The sequence below is a fragment of the Anoplophora glabripennis genome, unplaced genomic scaffold (genome assembly GCF_000390285.2).
Source record: "Anoplophora glabripennis isolate ALB-LARVAE unplaced genomic scaffold, Agla_2.0 scaffold1389, whole genome shotgun sequence".
NCBI lineage: Eukaryota > Metazoa > Arthropoda > Insecta > Coleoptera > Cerambycidae > Anoplophora > Anoplophora glabripennis.
The window spans coordinates 1-19,106 of NW_019417462.1; the positions used below are offsets into that span (position 1 = coordinate 1).

The 19,106-nt window shown below is 30.7% G+C and overlaps 2 protein-coding genes across 4 annotated transcripts in view; one reads left to right on the plus strand and one right to left on the minus strand.

Annotated features, from left to right (window-relative positions):
• Nucleotides 1-182: 182 nt before the first annotated feature.
• On the plus strand, nucleotides 183-5,570 carry LOC108916395 (very-long-chain (3R)-3-hydroxyacyl-CoA dehydratase). 3 transcript variants are annotated; one of them, XM_018722639.1, is made up of 6 exons: nucleotides 183-384; nucleotides 701-791; nucleotides 843-959; nucleotides 1,021-1,252; nucleotides 4,482-4,827; nucleotides 5,052-5,570. In XM_018722639.1, exons 2-6 carry the CDS (start codon nucleotides 711-713, stop codon nucleotides 5,377-5,379), a joined length of 1,104 nt encoding a protein of 367 aa, XP_018578155.1. In that variant the 5' UTR covers nucleotides 183-384; nucleotides 701-710; the 3' UTR covers nucleotides 5,380-5,570. The 3 variants fall into 3 exon arrangements, with proteins under 3 accessions (XP_018578155.1, XP_018578156.1, XP_018578154.1); XM_018722640.1 differs by having other exon boundaries at nucleotides 183-332; XM_018722638.1 differs by having other exon boundaries at nucleotides 183-791.
• A 1,092-nt stretch (nucleotides 5,571-6,662) lies between these two features.
• The window catches only part of LOC108916397 (bumetanide-sensitive sodium-(potassium)-chloride cotransporter), a 32,126-nt gene continuing 19,682 nt past the window's right edge, over nucleotides 6,663-19,106 (minus strand). The window contains exons 4-18 of the mRNA XM_018722642.1: nucleotides 18,488-18,650; nucleotides 17,069-17,164; nucleotides 16,735-16,988; nucleotides 16,520-16,634; nucleotides 15,719-15,858; nucleotides 14,615-14,809; nucleotides 13,565-13,796; nucleotides 13,371-13,492; nucleotides 13,184-13,319; nucleotides 12,908-13,119; nucleotides 11,011-11,252; nucleotides 10,756-10,907; nucleotides 10,438-10,665; nucleotides 10,110-10,373; nucleotides 6,663-8,873 (exon numbers count right to left, since the gene is read on the minus strand). Coding sequence (XP_018578158.1) covers nucleotides 8,629-8,873; nucleotides 10,110-10,373; nucleotides 10,438-10,665; nucleotides 10,756-10,907; nucleotides 11,011-11,252; nucleotides 12,908-13,119; nucleotides 13,184-13,319; nucleotides 13,371-13,492; nucleotides 13,565-13,796; nucleotides 14,615-14,809; nucleotides 15,719-15,858; nucleotides 16,520-16,634; nucleotides 16,735-16,988; nucleotides 17,069-17,164; nucleotides 18,488-18,650 — 2,796 coding nt within the window. The 3' untranslated portion in view covers nucleotides 6,663-8,628. The remainder of the gene's footprint in view (nucleotides 8,874-10,109; nucleotides 10,374-10,437; nucleotides 10,666-10,755; nucleotides 10,908-11,010; nucleotides 11,253-12,907; nucleotides 13,120-13,183; nucleotides 13,320-13,370; nucleotides 13,493-13,564; nucleotides 13,797-14,614; nucleotides 14,810-15,718; nucleotides 15,859-16,519; nucleotides 16,635-16,734; nucleotides 16,989-17,068; nucleotides 17,165-18,487; nucleotides 18,651-19,106) is intronic.

The following is a 19,106-nucleotide window of genomic DNA, read 5'->3' on the forward strand; positions in this document are numbered from 1 at the left end:
GCCAAACCTAACCAACAATAAACATAAACAACATGAATGACATGAAATGATTCATAATTGCAATTGTCAAAATTTATTCTACAAAATCTTTGTGGCGACATCAATAGACCCTTTCCCCAACTTGTATATCCATCTCAAGTCACGTGGTTCCCAGTGTCCCCATATTTTCAAGTTCTCGGGCCCTGATAGTATATCTTATCTATGGTTGGTGTTGGAGCACTTTAAAAATAAAATAAAATAAAATGTTTCACCTTACTGGAATGCAAATATCTAATCTGAAGTGTTCCTGAAGTGCTTCTGAAATCCGAAGTTTTTTTGTCAATTGGAAAGCAGTAGTGCTATCGTTACGACACGACTACTTGTCTACGTCTACATTGGACTTAGGTTATGTTTCCGTTAACAATAACAAAATGAATAAAATATATATATATATTTTTTAAATTAATATATTACAATTATTAGCATTTTATCTTTATCCTGGATCTCATTGAAGATTTATAACTTCAGATCAAAGAATTATTGTTCATCTAACTTATAGGGTTGTATAGGAAATGAATATTTTGTTGACAGTTTGAAATATATTTCTAATATAGGTATTTGTTATAAAAATGATAAATTCATAAAAGATAAACATGATAAATTTAATTCTGCATGTCACTGTTGTAAACTATTTCTAACAATTCTAACGTTCTATCTACAGACGGTTAACTATGACAGTTTTGAGTCCATTTGTCTATTGGGCACAAAATGAAAATAGTTTATTTTTAAAAGTAGACTTGAAGGATGTGAAGGTAAATAATAAAGATAGTTATTTTTGTTAACTAGTAATATATTTTTTTAAGGAACCACATGTAGTATTAGAAAAAAGAAAACTGCAATTTCAATCCAAAGGCTCTGGTGCTCAAGGATTTAAAGATTATGAATTCTTTATTGATTTCCATTCTGAAATTGATGAAAATGTAAGTATACATATTATTTCATTTTTCAATAAGCATTCTATTAATTTAAAAATATTTCTAGAAAAATGATATAAAAGTAACTGACCATAAAATTGCATTAACTTTAACAAAAATTGAGAAAGGGTGGTGGCCACGACTAACATCTCAACCCAAAAAGCCAGCATGGCTAAAAGTTGATTTTGATCGTTGGCAGTCTGAAGATGATATAATGGACGAGGACGTGAGAGACATACGAGAGGATTATCCTGATCTTTACGATATGTTACAAAAAGAAGAAACCGGTTATCGAAAAGGTAAGAATAAGTTGATCCTTAATAAACAAGATGGTCTAGTTTGGGATATCGATTTTGACAATGGTTTTGATTAAATATTCTCTTAATTTACTTAATCTAATTTTAGAAATTGAATTAATTTCAATTCATATTACCTAGAATATTAATTCATATTAACTTCAATTCATATTAGAATTTAGAAAACAAAAAAAAGTAATAAAAATGAATTGTTCAATATGTTTACTACTTCCACAAATGCACACTAAAGGCTTTTTTAATGGAAGAAAACCAAATGTGCTGGAATATTTATGGTTTTACTCTTCTGCAATTGGTTTTCATAATGGTTAAACTAAAACCACACATTTTGTGGCTAAGGATAAACAAATAACAGAAAATTTTTAGAAATGTAGATTGTAGAAACATTTCAATTGGTAGGTACTGCCCAAAAGTTATTTTTATAAATTTTAGTTCGCGACATAAGAGAACTTAAAAAATTAAGAATCAGTTGGTCAATATCACATATTCAAAGAACTTGCAATATCTTATAAACCAAATCTTAATTCAAAATTTTAAGAAATAAGAGAAAGAAATTATCTATAAAAAATCTATATTTTTTAGTTACGTAAAAAATGTGGACAGATAAAAGTAAAAATTTCAACTGAATACTTATTAATAGAAACCTTTTTTTATTTTATAACTTTGACATCTTGTGTCACATAAAAAGACCTATATATGTTTTTCTTGACACTATATTTTATAAAATCCTTAATTCTGAAAAATAAATGTGTACAATGTACCCATAAACAACATTATAAATTATTGGTTGTATTTTCATGTACCTACGTATAAAAAACATGAAACTAGCATTTCTCTCAAGGACTACCTGTCATATTAAGATTTGCATTAAGGTATATATAGGGTGAATCAAATTTATTTAATTATGTTTATTCACAAAGTGTGTATCATACATACACAACAGGTTAAGCAATCCTAAAAAGTTGTATATATCAACAAATTATGAAACGAGTCTCCTTATTTTCATCTAAACAATACAAAATGTCTAAAACCTATTTTGAATTGACACATATAAGTACTATAGCTGTATAGTTCAAAAGAGTTCTGTAAAAAGTTTGAAAATAGGTTACAAATATTCCTACTTTCAGAAAGATGTAAAAGTTTATAAAATTGTTTTTATATTTTGTAAAATGGAAATTTTTAAAATGATTTTGGTTCGTGTAATATAGATAAGTTACTATGGTAATATCAAATCACCTAAATAACCAGTGGCGGAGATATGAACAATTACTTCTAATTAATTTAAAAAAAAAGTAGTGTGGCTCCGCACCAAGGAAAAAATTTAAAAAGGTTTTTAATTTTAAATCAAAAGTGTTCTTTAATAGTTTTTGATATCTGTCACAGCTTCATGGCAAATACCGAGTGAGTTTAGTGGAGTGAAACTAATTTCTTCCCTTGAATGTCTTTTTGGAAAATCTTTGTACCATAAAAAAACTGTGCTAAATTTATTCTCAAATCAATTGGGAAAGTATGAAATATAATACAGTAATAATATTTTTTATTTAAACTATATTAAATAGTAAAAATATATAAAATTATAAATAATTTTTGACAAAATGTTTATATGAAATATCATAGTCACATACTTCGACATCTGACATTAAATTTGCCTCACTCTGTACATTGACATTTTAAAATAAGTACCTATATGTTGTATCTTACTCTGTTTTTGCAAAATTGAGTGGAAAATTAATAACTACATAAATTCAAGGATTAGTTATGCTGGATGCAAATGCTTTTAATATAGTCACTCTATATAATTAAATGTTCTTGTTGAACTATCATAGAAATTTATATAAATAATTATATTGCTTAATTCATAAAGTTGACATAATTTATATATATGGCTTTGCATCAAATTTCAAAGAACTGCTTTTATTTTATTAAAATTTATTATTTTTACCAATGTTGTCTGTTTATGTCATATAAAATTAGGAATAACTCACTACTCAGTATTTTGAACTGGTTATAAAAGTGGGGATACTCTGAAATCCGACACTGTTAATATGTGCGTTGCAAATTAGTGTGTATTAAACTGTTACAAAGGTTAAATTAAATTTAGATGAAGAAATGTACCTAGATATGGCAGTCATGAGTTTGGTACAACAGAAGAAAGTGCAGAAAATGGGTATTGTGCATTAAATTAAATTATGGAAGTGTTAGACAATTTTTTAAAATATAATTTTTTTAACAAACTGTTAAACAAATGATAACTTCTATTTTGAAAATCCAGAGGTAGCGACATCACAGTGTAACTTATATTAGTATCAGCATTTTCATGGAATAAACATTTTTATGAAAATTCATACAACTGTTCCTAAAATGAGGACAGGCACAAATTGTGTGAAAATTCGACGAAATTATTACCGATGGATTATAGGTTTTCTCAATATTTCAAACAAAAGTTTAATACAACTTGTGCTAGCCACCATTTTACGAACAAGTAAAGGATAATGTTCTCTGTGTATAAAGGATGTTTCGCAAATAAGTGCCAAAATTTAACATCAAAAACAACAACTGGTGGTTAAAACTTTGACAATTATTTCTTTAATATTTTTCTCACAATCTAGTAATTTAAAAATTGTGCAGGTTGTTACGATATTCATGTATTCAAATGGTTCACTTAGAAGTGAGTAAAAAGATTATTTACCATTTTGTGAGAAACAATTGAAAGCAAAATATAACGAATAACAATTGTTAATATTTTTAAAGAACTTTTCCGAACTGGCCATTTGTTGGCCTACATGTTTTTTTTTTGTGGGGTTATTTAAAGTTCTCGCAGGTAACACCAGTAGTTAACTTAAAATATTTGTGGGAATGCATTTTTCAGACGGTCCAACAAATGTCACCAGATATGACACCTACATTATTCCGTGACATGTGACAGTGACATGCAGAAGATGGCGAACGTTTTGAACAGTTATTTTTTGTGTTTTCTTTGGTTTTTGCATATTTGTACTAATTTGTTTAAAAAATATTAATAAAATATCCCATTTTAAATTTTTTTAAAGTTCGATATTTTGAAACCTATTTGTCTAAATTGAAAATGGCAAATACACTTTTTACTTATTATAAATGTTATTGTACCATAGTCACCAGTGATACCATAACACACTGTATACTGCTATAAATATTACAAACTCAAAGTATTTAATAATGTTGTTTCAATTTTTAGAGGATTTGAAGAAAGTTTACATGACTCTCTACAACCTCTTCATGTTCAGTGGATTTTTGTATGTAACTCTCATCTTGTGCATAAGATACCTCCGAGATGGCCCAGATTTTTTTCCTCAAGTATATGAGACAGTTGGTTCGGTCATGTGTTGCTTTCAACTGTTACAGTTTCTTGAAGTTTTACACCCCATCTTTGGTTACGTTAAAGGAGGCCCTCTCATGCCATTCTTACAGATAGCTGGGAGGTGTTTTGTACTAATCGTAACGGTGCAACACGAACCCCGAATACAGAAAATGCCTGTCATTTTTTATCTGTTTCTCGTATGGTGTGCAATAGAAGTAATTAGGTTAGTCTCTGTATCTGCTGCTCTACTATTATTATTAGGTGTACGGGAAATTGGAAAGGTGAAATCATGAAAATAATTTTGCATTCAAGAACAAAAGTTCTTTGATATAGAAAGATTTAATATTTTGTTTTCATCATTTCATTTTTTTTTTTAATTTCCAGCCCTTCCAAGACATCCTTGTTAATTTTTGCAGCTTACCATCTCGAATTTTAATATTTTTTTAGATATCCGTACTATGTATCACAAATAATGAAAAAAGAAAATGGCCTACTGACATGGATACGATATAGCGCCTGGATAGTCCTATATCCCATCGGGTTCTTATGCGAAGGCATCGTCATCTTCAGAAATTTAATATTTGTCGACCAAAGCAACAAATGGTCGGTCACCTTGCCGAATCCTTTAAACTTCACTTTCCATTTTGCAACGTTTTTAAGGATATACTTGCTCTTTATCGTGATTCCCGCAATGTACTTGCTTATGTCTCACATGTTCAATGCACGTAAACAGAAACTAGGTGGCAAAAAAATTAGGAGAATTAAGAAATCGTAGTTCGTAATTTCTCCCCGAATTTCTAGTCAAGTTTTATTAAATTTTATAGGATAGGTAAGTCTATTATGATTGCAATATTTTAATATTCAATAGATATATATTTGTCATAAATTTAATTATGTTTTGCAAATGTTTTTACAAAGGCACATAATTGTAGTGAATGTAAAAAAATTAATAAATTCTTACCTTTAGAAACATTTTTTTACTATACAAAGGTAATTAAACTTTCCAAATATAAACAAGAGAAATTAAAAGTCCATTAAAACTGAGAAAGTACGAGTCTTTGGTACTAGACTGCTCAAGTACTAGCTGGACTAATCGTACAAATTTTTAGGAAGTTCTCCAAGCCAGAAGTTTGTTCATGAACGAATTAAATCAGTTCAGTATATTATCAAATGTACTAAAATTCTTTATTATCTGTACATCTGGAGTTCCTCGGGGCTCCATACTAGGCCCCCTTCTATTTAAAATATTTGTTAACGATACTGTGGTTGATCTGGATGTCCACTGTTTCCTACGCTGCAGTTGATATGAAACTTTATTGACAAATTCAGAACTTATCCAAAAAAATTTGGAAATAAATGCATCATAAAAAATGGAGTCGGTATCGTAAGAAAAATTTTTGTAAAATCCTTTTTTAATTTCCGAGTAAGATATTATTGAAGTTGTAGTATTTTTAACCTTTACATCGTTGGGTTACTGTAGTCTCTAGGATGCTCCGCGTTATGCACTGTGTACAATGCATGTAACCCCAGGCTATTCCGAATTCTGAAATCCGATGTTAGTATTAACGTTTCTGTGATAGTGTTTACATTAGTTTTTCAAGTGTCAAAAATGGCATATGTGTAAGCAACTCGGGAGTTGATGGATATCGTTTTAATTTATGGTGAAGCAAGACAATATTTGTGTTAGTTCGTAGAAACTGCATGATCCGGACCCAGATGTGTTTATACATCGGTGGACAAAATTTTGAAAAGTTGTTGTAACATCAGGTATAACAAATTGTTTTATTAATAAAAACCACAAATTAATTTTATTAATTAATAACAAAAGCAGTTGAATTTGCTGATATAAAAATAGGTGTTATAAAATTTTATTTATTTCTTAGGAAAGAAATTCTTTAATTTTTTTTTGTTTGCCGCCATGCCAGTCGCCGACTGCATGCTTTGAGTTGCGCAAGGTCAGGTTTTACAGTGGACCAGTTTCCAGTGCCATGCGGAAGAGTATTTTTAAATCATTTTTGAACTGTCCTTTTTGATTTTTTTTACAAAATTGTATTTTTGAGTCCCCTGTACATTCATGAAATTTAAATTTTTTTTGGATAAGTTCTATCACCCTGTAGAATCTACAAATGATTATTTCAGAATTCAAAATAACTGGAGTAAAACCCAAGAATCCTATCATCGAATTAAACACCCTTTAATTCGATTATAAGCAGAATTAATTGACTTTCAGCTATTTGTATTGTTATGTGTTATTACATTATATTGCCTTTTCAACCTGCAATTGGCCTTTGACTGTTGATCGATGTATCCAATAACGTTTCAAGTTTCAAAAAATAATAGTTATTAAAAATAAACACTTATATATTTGTTAAAAATACATATTTCTTCATATTTCCTTGCAATAAATTCTAGGATGAAAAGTACTACCTAGTAGGTACAAAAAATTAAAAATTACTTAAATTAATGTTGTAATACAATTCTCCAAGTTCAAACTAAGTTTCACGTCATAGTTTGTTTAGTTTAACTTGTAGAACAAGTTGTAAATTTCTACATCAGTAATAATATTACATAAAAATAAATGTATCTAACATAAATTACTGTCACAAGTATGTCAATGTTAATTAGAGTTTGATACTTTGACCGTGGTTCATTTCGTTCGTCACAAAGAGGTAGGAAGTTGGAAGGCATAGAGGGAAAATGGATTGCTATTATCTAGGAGACTTAAAAACAGATTAAGCTTGTAGTATAACTTAACTGCATAACTGAGCTGTTCATAAAATCTTTGTCTTAGGCAGTAATATGGATTGCCACATTAAAGAAATTTAAATATGTTTCATCCAAGTCATGTTAAATGAATGTGTTCTTGATTTATGCAGTAATAAAATGTCATATTTGTGAAACGGTTTGATGGGTTGCGATTCCTATCCGTGCAAAGGCTATATTGAAAGTCAAATGCATAAAAACAGAATCTTACAGCTGCCATACTGGATAATTTTATTATGACATAATTTTTATGTTCAGTGTAAGTAATATTCTGAAGTGAACAATTTTGATTATTTAGGTGGAATAAATGATTATTACTCTGAAGCTGTTGATTGTATCGTCACATATACTGATAAACTGACTGTTAATTTTTGATCGGATTTAAGTGGAAAAAAATTGAGGATTTATAGTACGTTTATTTTAATTTTTAATATATCTAGCGCAGTTAAATTATTTTGAAATTTCTTTGTGACGCCATTGATTTTGGACAGAAATATCAAACTCTGTTAGTTGTACAGCAATTTGGTTGTATATAATGAATCTCATTAAGGGTACTGAAGTAAGTACAAAAAAATTAAATTAAACTAATAAAAGATAACACCCAGGAAATACATTACACAATTTTTGGAGAAAATGACCTACTTAGCTTTATAAGTTTATACAGTAAGTCTACATACATTTTATCGAAAAATATCAAAGTAACTATAAAAAGAAAAAGATAAAAGGACACTTAAGTAAGCTACAGTTATTAGTAAATTGTACCCGCATGTAATACATTATTACTAAACTACTAATATTAATTCCATCGACAAATATGTAATGGCACTATGTTTAACCTCGTGAAATTTAAATATGTACTGATGACTAGCTTTTATTAAAAAAATATATTGTATTCTGCTATGATACAACTAAAAATTATTGGCAAATATTTTATAATAAATATGTATATAAAGTAGTGTAAGTAATAAATGGTTTAAAGTAATAGGGACAACAACTTTTATATGAATTAAAATCCCATTTTATATTAAATTTAGAGGTTAATCAAATAAAAATTTCAAATAAAATCAGTTATTCGTCCCTATAAATTGTACAGTTACTAAGCGTATTTGTGGTTTCTATCGTTCGTACAATAATTACCTAATTAAATAAAAAAATTATCTTTAAAAATGTAAAGATAAAAAATCTTAAAAAAATTAACTATATAAATAACTATTTCACTGTCTTGCAGAAAAGGTTAATTGTCATTGTAATACTGTAAAACTTAAGAATAAAATGTAAGGACAGAGGTCTGATTCCCTCTTACTAACAAAATCGGAGGCATGTCTCTTGTCAGCAGTTCTAACCAAGCCAGATAAAGAGGAGCTGATACAATATTTTTCCTTGGTATGGGCAGTGTGATGACTACCATGTTTGCTTCACTAGAATGTTCAAGAAGCAATTCTCTTAACCTCATGTGTCTGTTTGTCTTATCCTTGATTGCCATTAGTTCTGCATCCGATATGTAGACTGAAAAAGAATTAGTTAAATAATTTCTTTTTTATGAATTTTTAACCCAATAAGTTGATCAAGATGTAGAGTTTAAAAATTTTCGGAAAAATTGGTCTTAAGTTTTTTCATGAAACAATTGAAAAAAAAAGGGAAAATTTCGGTAAAACTAAACTTATTAAAGTCTAGATAGTCTAGAAGATAAATAACCTTTAGAAATTATTGTATTAATGAAAATCCTTCGACCATTTCTGCTTTTAGAAGAAGCTGATAAAGATTCTGAATATTTTCAAATTAACCACGATAGGGTGTACAGGTTTTCCAAGTAGATTTGAAAAATTTTCCAAATGTGTCGACTTCCCACTTTTTTCTGTCAATATCTTCCACGGAAAATATTTCGCAGTGTGATTATTTCAAAAATTACATAGCTTCCACCATAAAATGTGCATAAAATGTGGAACATTTTTACATCAGCCTATACACTGCGAGATTTTTGAAATTTTTGATTTAGGAGAAAATAACATTATTTTAAGCAGTACAATTTAAAAATACTTTTTTTGAAAAATTTTTTGTTAAATTTTAATAGTATGTATTAATTTTTTTTCTTTTCCACCTTTTTTAATATTGACTATTTTAATACAGAAATTTAAATGGCGTCAAAATATTTAATTAATAATAGAAATTGATGGCTATATTTTTTGAAAATCTATCTGAATATTTGAATTTGGCAGTCCGCAATTATATGAACTAAGTTTTAAACATACGACTCAAGCTACACAGATAAATGCCCTAGAACATAATATTCAGTGACAGCATTTCATAAATAAAGACTTTATAATTGGAATTTAAAAAACTTTTATGAAACTTCCTTGTTTTTTTTATAATTTTCCAAAATTTATAAAATTCCCTGTAAAATACAGGTTTTTCAGATTCATATACATCTTGACAGAAGCGTATTTATCTAGAAAGAGAAGCATCAAACAAGGAACCTAAAGTTTTCCCTTTAAGTAATGTTATTTTGAACTCGGTTTAAGAGTAAACAAAGCATTTTATTAAATGTTGTCTTTTTTTAGTTACAGTGAACTGAAACTTTGTTTTATTTACAATTTACACTAACACAAATACTATAACAATTACACACATGTACTAATTCTATTGTCTCAGATTTCTTGGTCAATTTATTGAAGTTACCAAATTTATCACAGTATTTGTATTGTAATGAATTGGTAACATTTTTCACTTATGAAATAAGCTTACCTGAATCATTTTCTTTTTCTTCCGTTCTAAAATCAGCTATAAGAGAATCAAAGAATGTCTGTGTTGATTCCTGCGGTTTTGCTGTAATATCCGGCACCACTTGCAAATCAGTATAATCGATCCTGAATTTTGCCAAAAGGCTAGCCATATTCTGATATTCAAGCTCCAACTCATCATGTTTATTGGCTAAGGCAAATACCCTGAGTTTGCAGTTGTTCCAGTTCCTTCTTGTACACATTATGTAAGGTAGAAGCAATGTCAAACCTTAAAAACATTTTTTTTTTTAATTTTACTAAGATTTATCCTTCATCAACTCTAAATTTCTTACCTCCGTCATCATACAACCACCACACGTCTACTGTTCCATCACGCCTTTGCTTCTTTTGGAAGAAGAACATTTCCGATTGAGAGGCTAAATCTTTTGGTTCTAACTGATCATCACCGACCGATCCTACATTTGATTTTGTCTTCTTCACGGATGACTCATCTGGATTGGGAGTAGCATTTATAGTTTCTTTATTACTTGCAAAGAGGAATCTATCACTACTACTACTCGCTAAAATATTTTACGCTATATTAGGTGACATTCAAAGTTAAAAATACAGTAAGAAGGTTTTAACATGCCTATTCGTATTGAGAGTTGTACCTTGAGACATCTGACTTAAAGAATGTTTCCTCCTTGTGAATTCAGGACTGTTCCTACTTCCTTTCGCCTCTTCATCTTCCTTTATAAGTGATACATCCAGCCCTTGCTGTACTCTTAATATGCCAACACCAAAGTGCAAATCGAAAGCGTTGCTAAAAACAGTAGTTCGTCAAATAAAAGTTACTTGCTGTGAGAAATTGTATTAAATAAAAGTAAAATTAAATTAACAAATGAAGTTTATACTGTAATACTTACTGTAGCACTTCGAAATACTGGTTCAGCTCCTCTGCTGGACAAGTCTGCCACTTTGATTTGAAACCCATTAGAAGGATATTCGGTCTAAGTTTACCAATACCGCAAGCTTTAAGGAGAGCTTTCGCTCCTTCCTCAAACGACAACCCATCAACTTGCATATAGAATGCCTTCAGTTTATGTGCCTTCAGCCAGCTGTTGGCTTTATAGTTTAGAACGTTTCGAATTCTTTGAGGAAGAGGATCCTAAAAGGGACAAAGCAATGAAAGAAAAAATGACGATGTTTCAGGTCTTTTAAATATTAAAAAATATATAAATAATAATAGTGTTAATTATAGACCAACGACGCTCTTATACTTTATAATACTATTGAGGTGATAAACTGGAGTTTCACTAATAACTACAGGCATTATATCTGATGCTATAGATAAAAATTTACCAGTTAAATCTAGAGTTTTTACAATTTCGTCAATTTCATGTCAATGGTTTTGTTAAAGGACCTTCACAAATTTGACTCTAATCTATTTCCTAAGGAACAAGTCAAATACATTAGGAAGGAGGTACTGTGATATAATTCACAATGCGAAAAGACAAGCTAATGATCAATTTATTAATAAATCTTGAAATAAACAGAGAGCTATGTAGAAGATCATAAACAGCTATAATCCAAACAATTAGAAAATTAATACTGCTGCTACCAGAACTATGAATGCAGAAGATTTTAATATACAGGGTGTTCCAAAAGTAACGCCTGTCCTGGGATTTGATTAAGGAGACGAAAACGAATTGAAAATCAAGGGTGCAAATTTTTTTTATTGTTTTTCTTTGTTGTTATTGAAAAAACTAAAAAAGTGAAAATCCATTTTTTTTTGTCTCAAAACAGGACTGTGCTTATGGAGACTGAGACAAATAATTTATAACCAATAGTAGGTAAGTATAATTATCAATTGTCGGTTGTACCTAGGTGTAAGGAATTATTTTAATCTGAAGGATAAAGAAAAACATTTTAATAATAAAACTAGGTATTTTATAAAATGGAAAGGAAAAAACTTATAAACTAAAACCATAATGTGCTTAATAAAAATGTTTTTACAAAAGGTGTTCAAATAAGTTGCCTTCTATTTCAAAACAAAGATTAGCACGATTAAACATTGAAACATGAACCCTTTGTAGCATCTCTTGGTCTATTAACGCGACAGCAGCATGTATACGGGCTACTACATTTTCTGGATTTACAACAGGTTCACTATGAATCTTTTCTTTTAAATAACCCCAAAAGATATATCTAGGGGATTCAGATCTGGTGATCTAGGAGAACATGCTATGGGTCCATCTCTTCCAATCCATCTGTCTGAAAAGTTTTGATCCAGATAATTTCATACTCGTAAACCATAATGTGATGGAGCTCCATCATGTTGAAACCAATAGTCTAACTTGACTTTAGATTTTGTCATAAAAATAGCAGCGACGTATTTAAATAAATTTAGCTGATGATGGCCTCTTGAAGATGAAACGTTGGATTGCAGAAATATTGACGCCATTGGATAGAGCAAAAAAGTGGTTTAAAATTTGTTTTCAAATAAAGCCAGAAAAAAATAAAACGATTTTGAAAAATTTTGGGTTTTTCTGGATATCTCCTGAACTACGCAGAATTTTAAAACTTTCTAAACGGCATATTGTTGGGTATAAAAAAATACAACTTTTTTCTAATTTGAGCCACCCCGTTTCTCTTACCGTTTCCTAGATCCTAATGCTATCCCATCCTTACCTTGGACACACTGTATTTATGTGTATGTAATTGTATTTTTTCTTTATGTTACAAATACACGTAACTTTACCTTTATTTACTAGTTTAAGCATTTTATTATGCCTTAAAAATAATAAAAGTACAATTGCTTACAGTATTAATGTGTCCACAGACCAACATAGACAAGTTCTTAGTGAGCAAATGTGCAAAATCTACTAAAGATGGTCGAGCACTCGGCATTCCAGACAAAACCAATATCTGGGGCCGGTAATTCTTCACATGTTCCTCGACAGAGTTTAGTTGGTGCACTGCCTGGAGCGCGTTTTTGTAAATTTGCGCTTGTGTGGTTGATCCCCAATTGACATCTAAAAAGTCATACATATGGGATAGAATATTCAATTAGTATAAGAAGTGAAACACATATTTTACCTGGTTTTCGGTATGCTACGATAAGGTAGAGGGCTAAAACAATGGCAAACGTCAAGAGCGCGGTAAACCAAGATATCAGAAACATGACCAAGACGCATAAGATTGCTCCTATTAAGCTGAGCCACATGTTGTAGTACTGAAAAAGTAACTGTTAGCAACTGTTTGTTGTAATCTGAGAATGGTATACCTTGAAAGTAGGCCGCCACCCAACAGGTTTTGCAAGGGAAGCATGAAAAGTTGAAAAATTTATCAAAGTATAAGCGGCCAAGAAGAAGTTTGAAATTAGTGGTGCGATCAGGTTTAGTTCACCTAAAACAAATTCCTAAATAAGTTTTAAATTGGAATCAAGGTAAAGCGTTTGCTAAACAAATTTTCACTTACCAATTAAAATAAATGCTACAGCAATAACGAATGTCAAAATGTATCCTCTGATAGGTTCATTGTTTTGCCCGTATCCCTTACCAAACCATTCAATTTTAGGATACAGTTTATCTTTGCAAAGCGCTTGAAATACTTTTGGGGCCGAAACTAATGATGCCAATGCTGAAGATAAAGTAGCAGCGAAACAACCTGCGTAGATAACTGCTCCTACCCAAGATACCAATTCGACCACCTGAGGATCATACCAATTAAATCATTACTATTTCGTATGTTACGTGATTTTACTTTAAATTCTGAAATTACACAAATGGATTCCTTATTAGAAAATAAGTGTATTTCGTATGTTTGTTCGACAAAATTTTGTATCAGGAGTCTTAATAGTTCCACAGACGTTACAATTTGTCATAGTACAGTTGTACAGTAAATTGAAGATGCAGACCGTACACAGATTTGTCCACAGACGTATAAACATTCTAAAGTAATCGGTAGTATAACTAAATAGTTGTCTACAGAGACTATAAATTCAATACCACTGTATTGCCCAAATCCACAGGTTAAATCACTCCTAGAACCTACAGAGCAGTTGATAAGGCAATTCATATTTCAAAATTCAATAATATATTTCAATAATTTTTTATTACGAAATTAATTATTTTATTATATATTCAGGACTTTAAAGTCTAAATCTAAATTTGTTATTTTTTTGGTAAAAGTCTGGCGTACTTTTTGACAAAATAAATACTTCTCACAGCTGTGCGCCACTGGATAGAATCATGGAAATAGAGTTCTACCCGTAATAAAAACTATCTTCATTTATAAGTTGTACCAAATATTGATTCAAATCCGCTTATAAATTCCTGAGATATACAGAAGATATTCACTTTCTTCTAATTTAGCATTCTGTTTCTTGAAAATTTAGCTTTTTCACACAAAAGTGTTGACATTTTTCAATAATCCTTTCTTGTAATTTCAAAATTTGCCGTGAAATCCCCTTGTACAATACCTGTTGATGTTTGAAATACACTCTACTGAAAAAGTTGTGATTTATACCTGAAAATTATTATGCAATCCGTATTCACACTTTGGCTCACAACCGACAGGCCAACTTCCATTTATATAATCAGTCACATTGCCTGTAGCATCACGAAGGACAGTGCAACCGACCACAACAGCTATAAGGATGTAAGATATTGTCGTTATAAAAATAGCCAATAAAGTACCCTTAGGTATAGAAGTTTGTGGATCCTAAAAATAAGCAGTCATGTAAGCCATATTGTAAATGTTTTGTAAAATCTGTCTCAAGCTCCACCATTTTTGATGTGACATTATTAAAGAACAACAAACTGGTGTTAATGGCTCTAGAAATAGTACATACTACAATTTTTCCAGACGAATTTTAGAAAGCGACAATTCTGTTTCAGATTAGTCATATGCCGCAGACCAGTTAAGTAAAAAATACTAGCAATATATAACAACTGTTAGAATGATTTTTCTTATTATAGCTTTACATAATACATACATGTAAGCACGTAGTAGGTTTGCATGTATGCAGAATTGATACTACACTAAGTTAGTAAATGTTTCGAAAACATTTAATGTTTTCTGAAATACAAATTGTCTTCTGAAAAGTAATTACTCTCTCTCTGAAATTCAATTCAATTCAATATCTTTTCAATTAAAATTGACTACTCTGAAATACAACTGACATTTTCTGATACATAATATGGATTACAAATAACGCCTCCTGAAATTAAATTTACCAAGACAAAACTGAAATGACGCATTCTTGTAAATGACGCTTTCTGAAATACATCTGGAAATGTGTAGAATAATGTGTTTCTGCGTATATTAACAAATCAGGTGCGGTCACGTAATATAATAATTTATCTCTAGCGACTCTAGCTTGATTTCATTTAATTTTCCGTGAAGATCAAGTTATATGAATTGCTCGATTCAGAAAAAAAATCTAATACCAGATCAAGAAAAAAAAATAGCATTCCATTAAAAAAAAATAATAAACAACTCATAAGATAGGGATAAGTGCCAATTTATATTATTTTTAGAGCTATTAATGTCAATCTTTTGTTTAAAAACATATAAATATGGAGGAGCTTTTACCTGTGACTAAAATTTATTCAACATATTTTCCTTTACCTTAAGATCTCCTGAAATATTTGCACCAGCAAGAATGCCTGTAGCAGCAGGGAAAAATATGGCAAAAACACTAAAGAAATCATGTTCGACTCCTTCCTGTTCCCGATAATTCGGAAATAGATTTTCATATGCTAAAGTTGCTAAAAAAAATGAGGAATTGTAATTAGAAATACTTTATTTATTAGAACGTTTTTAAATTTTACGTATATTGAAAATAAATTATACAGGGTATTCCGGAAAATAGTGATTATACAGCAATAGTGGTCCTCTGAGACGTTCTATAGTTCCGTCTGTATGTTTCTAAACGTTTTGCCTTTCTTCACTCCAGTATCTTCAATAGTGACTCTACAACTGCTTCACTCAATAGCGGCATAGTAACCAGTTACAGAAGTCACTACGGATTGCCTCAGAGAATCACCATTGTTTTAGAAGCGGTTCCGTCCATAACAGTTTTAGAACCAACAGAAATCGTCACCACAAAGTCTAGCCCAAGAACAACAAGGGTAGGTCAAAGATTCCTAGCTAAGGCTAAAGGAGTGCTGGGGGGTGAACATAGGTCACGGATTAACACCGCTTAATATACTTATTAAACTTCTTTATTTTTTGGAGTAGCAAATAGATCGAAATCCAGGAATTTCTAGAGAAATTGAAGAATTTTTTGTACAATTGGCAGATAATTTTTAAATTCAATTGTTTGACATACATTCTGCAACTTTTAAACAAAGCAATTTTGCACTAAATCAGTTGACTGTATGCTCACTGTTTCCTGCTACACCCTGTACATGAGAACGATTTACTTACCATTGTACCCCAAGAATCCTCTAGCCTTAACAGTGTCATTTTTTGGTCCAATAAAGCTCCCAATAAAAAAGTCTACAACGGCCGCCAGCAAGATAACTAGCAAAACGAGTTGTGCCTAAAACTTAACTGTATTCAATAACTGACAAAGGAGGAAAGTAGATATTTTTGCTTCAAATATATGTAGATATAATTCCTGTCTTGTCATTTTATTTTACCTTGGCTTCCCATTCCATTCCAACGACAACTATAACTGTCAGAATTATAAGCGTCACACATCCGATGATTCTAACGTCGTCTATTCTACTGACCCAATAATGCCCTCCGTTAGATAGTATTAAGCTTTGCAATGATTCACAAAAACCAACTATGTACATAGCACAAGCTACTACATTGGCCAGTGAGAATATTAAGCCAATGGAACCACCAAATTCTGGGCCTAAGCTCCTTGAAATCATGTAATATGTACCCCCTAAAAAGCAGGATGTGTAAAACACTTGGTTTCCAGGTTTTGATAAGTATAGGTACATGAAATGAATTTCACCTACTTACCTCCTTTTATAACTCCATTTGTGCTTATGGCTGACATGGAGAGGGCTGTTATAGATGTTACGATTGTTGTGGTCAATATTAACACTATTGCTTCTCCTGGAAGTAGAAAAATTAATTTATTTTCAAAGGCAATATCCCTAGTGCATTATCGATAATTTTTAGAAAATCTACAAAAAATTAAGCAATTTGCTAAGCGGGAGGAGTTTAAGGGACTATTTCCTGAAGAAAATATTTCATTGTGTTATTTTTTAAACTAATAATCATAACGTTTCAATTTGTGACATTTTGTTTATTTCAAGAAGACAAAGAGATTTATATGATATGAAGTCAGTAAAAAAAATCGAATAGTTGCCTCCACGCTGTTTTTCTTTAGCAACACCCATCAGTTTAAGGTGGCAGATACATTAGATGGGAATTTATTCAAAAATCTGTTTGTATGAAACATAAATTATAGAGCTTACATGGCTCCTTGTTAAAGTTTAAGTAAAGTAAAATTGATTCAAACTGTTTAATACTTCTGGGTAACCATTCAGAGTAAATACACATATTTGTTTTAATCTAACATTTCTTACGAACAGATTTAGATACGAATTAACATCAAGTGTAGGTGCTGTTAAATAGCTTTCTTTGATTGCATCTTGCATCACAAAAGTTATCAAAAAGAACCTTGTTTCTCGATATAGATATCAGAAAGTCCCAAGGATGTTGAAAGCAATTTGAGTATTTTTATAAAGGTGTGTACATTCTGGAAAAAGGATTATAGCTTCAATATGAAAAAAGCCGATGGAACAGCTTAGAGCAATCGAAAAGAACTAATTTTCCAAATGAAATACAATAGTATCTTATTAAAAAAGTATTAAAAAGCCACAAACAGTGGAGGTGGTTGAAGGAAAAATAAAAAGGAATACAGGGTGATTCACAACTTATTCAAAAAAAATTTGGGAATAGAATGCGTCATGAAAAATGAAGTCAATATGTTTCAGAAAATTTTGTAAAATCCTTATAGTTTCCGAGAAAAAACTTATTGAAGTTGTAGTATTTTCAATCCTTACATCGCTAGCATTATTCGCGTTGTGCACTGTATGCAATGCGCTCTCTCCACGTGCCCCCAGGTGATTTCCAAATACTGAAATCCGATTTTAGTATTAACGTTTTTGTGATAGTGTTTACATTAGTTTTTCAAGTGTCAAAAATGGCTTACGTGTATAGCAACTGGAAGTTGATGGATATCGTTTTAATTTATGGTGAAGCAAGACAAAATTGTATTTGTAAGAGTTCCTTGTACATTCAAAAAATTTTTTTAGATAAGTTCTAAATCGCCCTGGGTATCATATAGGTATAAATATAAACTTGTAATTCTGTGCTAATATTTTCTGGAGGAAATAGTCAACAGAAAGTTAACTAAAGGTTATTTCCTACCTATACCAGCTTGTGCTACCACCCAACTCAAACGGAGGAAGAGCATGACACCCCAAATGTTCAGGAGGCATCTTACTAAGACTCCTTGAATCCATCCGAATTTTATTTGTCCTTCGCTGTTTGGGATTTTGCCGTTCGAGATGCTTGAAGTGGGAGGAGGAGTCTGAAAATTAAAATTTGTAAAAATTGTCAACATTACTATTTATTGAAGAAATTAAAAGTATGAATCAGAAATTATAATAATTAAATCAGTTTTTCCTTTCGGGTTATTTTACTTCGGCCTATTTTTGCTAATATGGCTAAACACCGATCGACGCCAGGAGAAGAACAACCCCCATGCCTTTCCGAGGGATGGAATGTCCTTTTATACAAACCTCGCTTGTATAGCTTCTGTGAATACCCCGACATACAGGTCACTAGAAAGTGAATGAGCATCGTGCGTCTCCTAATCCAAGTTCTAACCGCAACTATCGTCGCTCGACTTTTCATTTCAATGAAATGAATATCAAATCGCTAGGACCCAATAATTATATTGTAGTTAAATAATAAAAATAATAGAAATAACATATTTGTTTGTAAAGCTTTTAATATAAAATGAGAATGTAGTGTTATTGTTTAG

Coding starts and splice junctions, on each gene's coding strand:
- LOC108916395 (XM_018722638.1), top strand. CDS start 711: ATGACAGTTTTGAGTCCATTTGTCTATTGGGCACAAAATGAAAATAGT. Junction 960..1,020: donor ATTCTGAAATTGATGAAAAT/GTAAGTATACAT, acceptor AAATATTTCTAG/AAAAATGATATAAAAGTAAC. Junction 1,253..4,481: donor AGAAACCGGTTATCGAAAAG/GTAAGAATAAGT, acceptor TTCAATTTTTAG/AGGATTTGAAGAAAGTTTAC.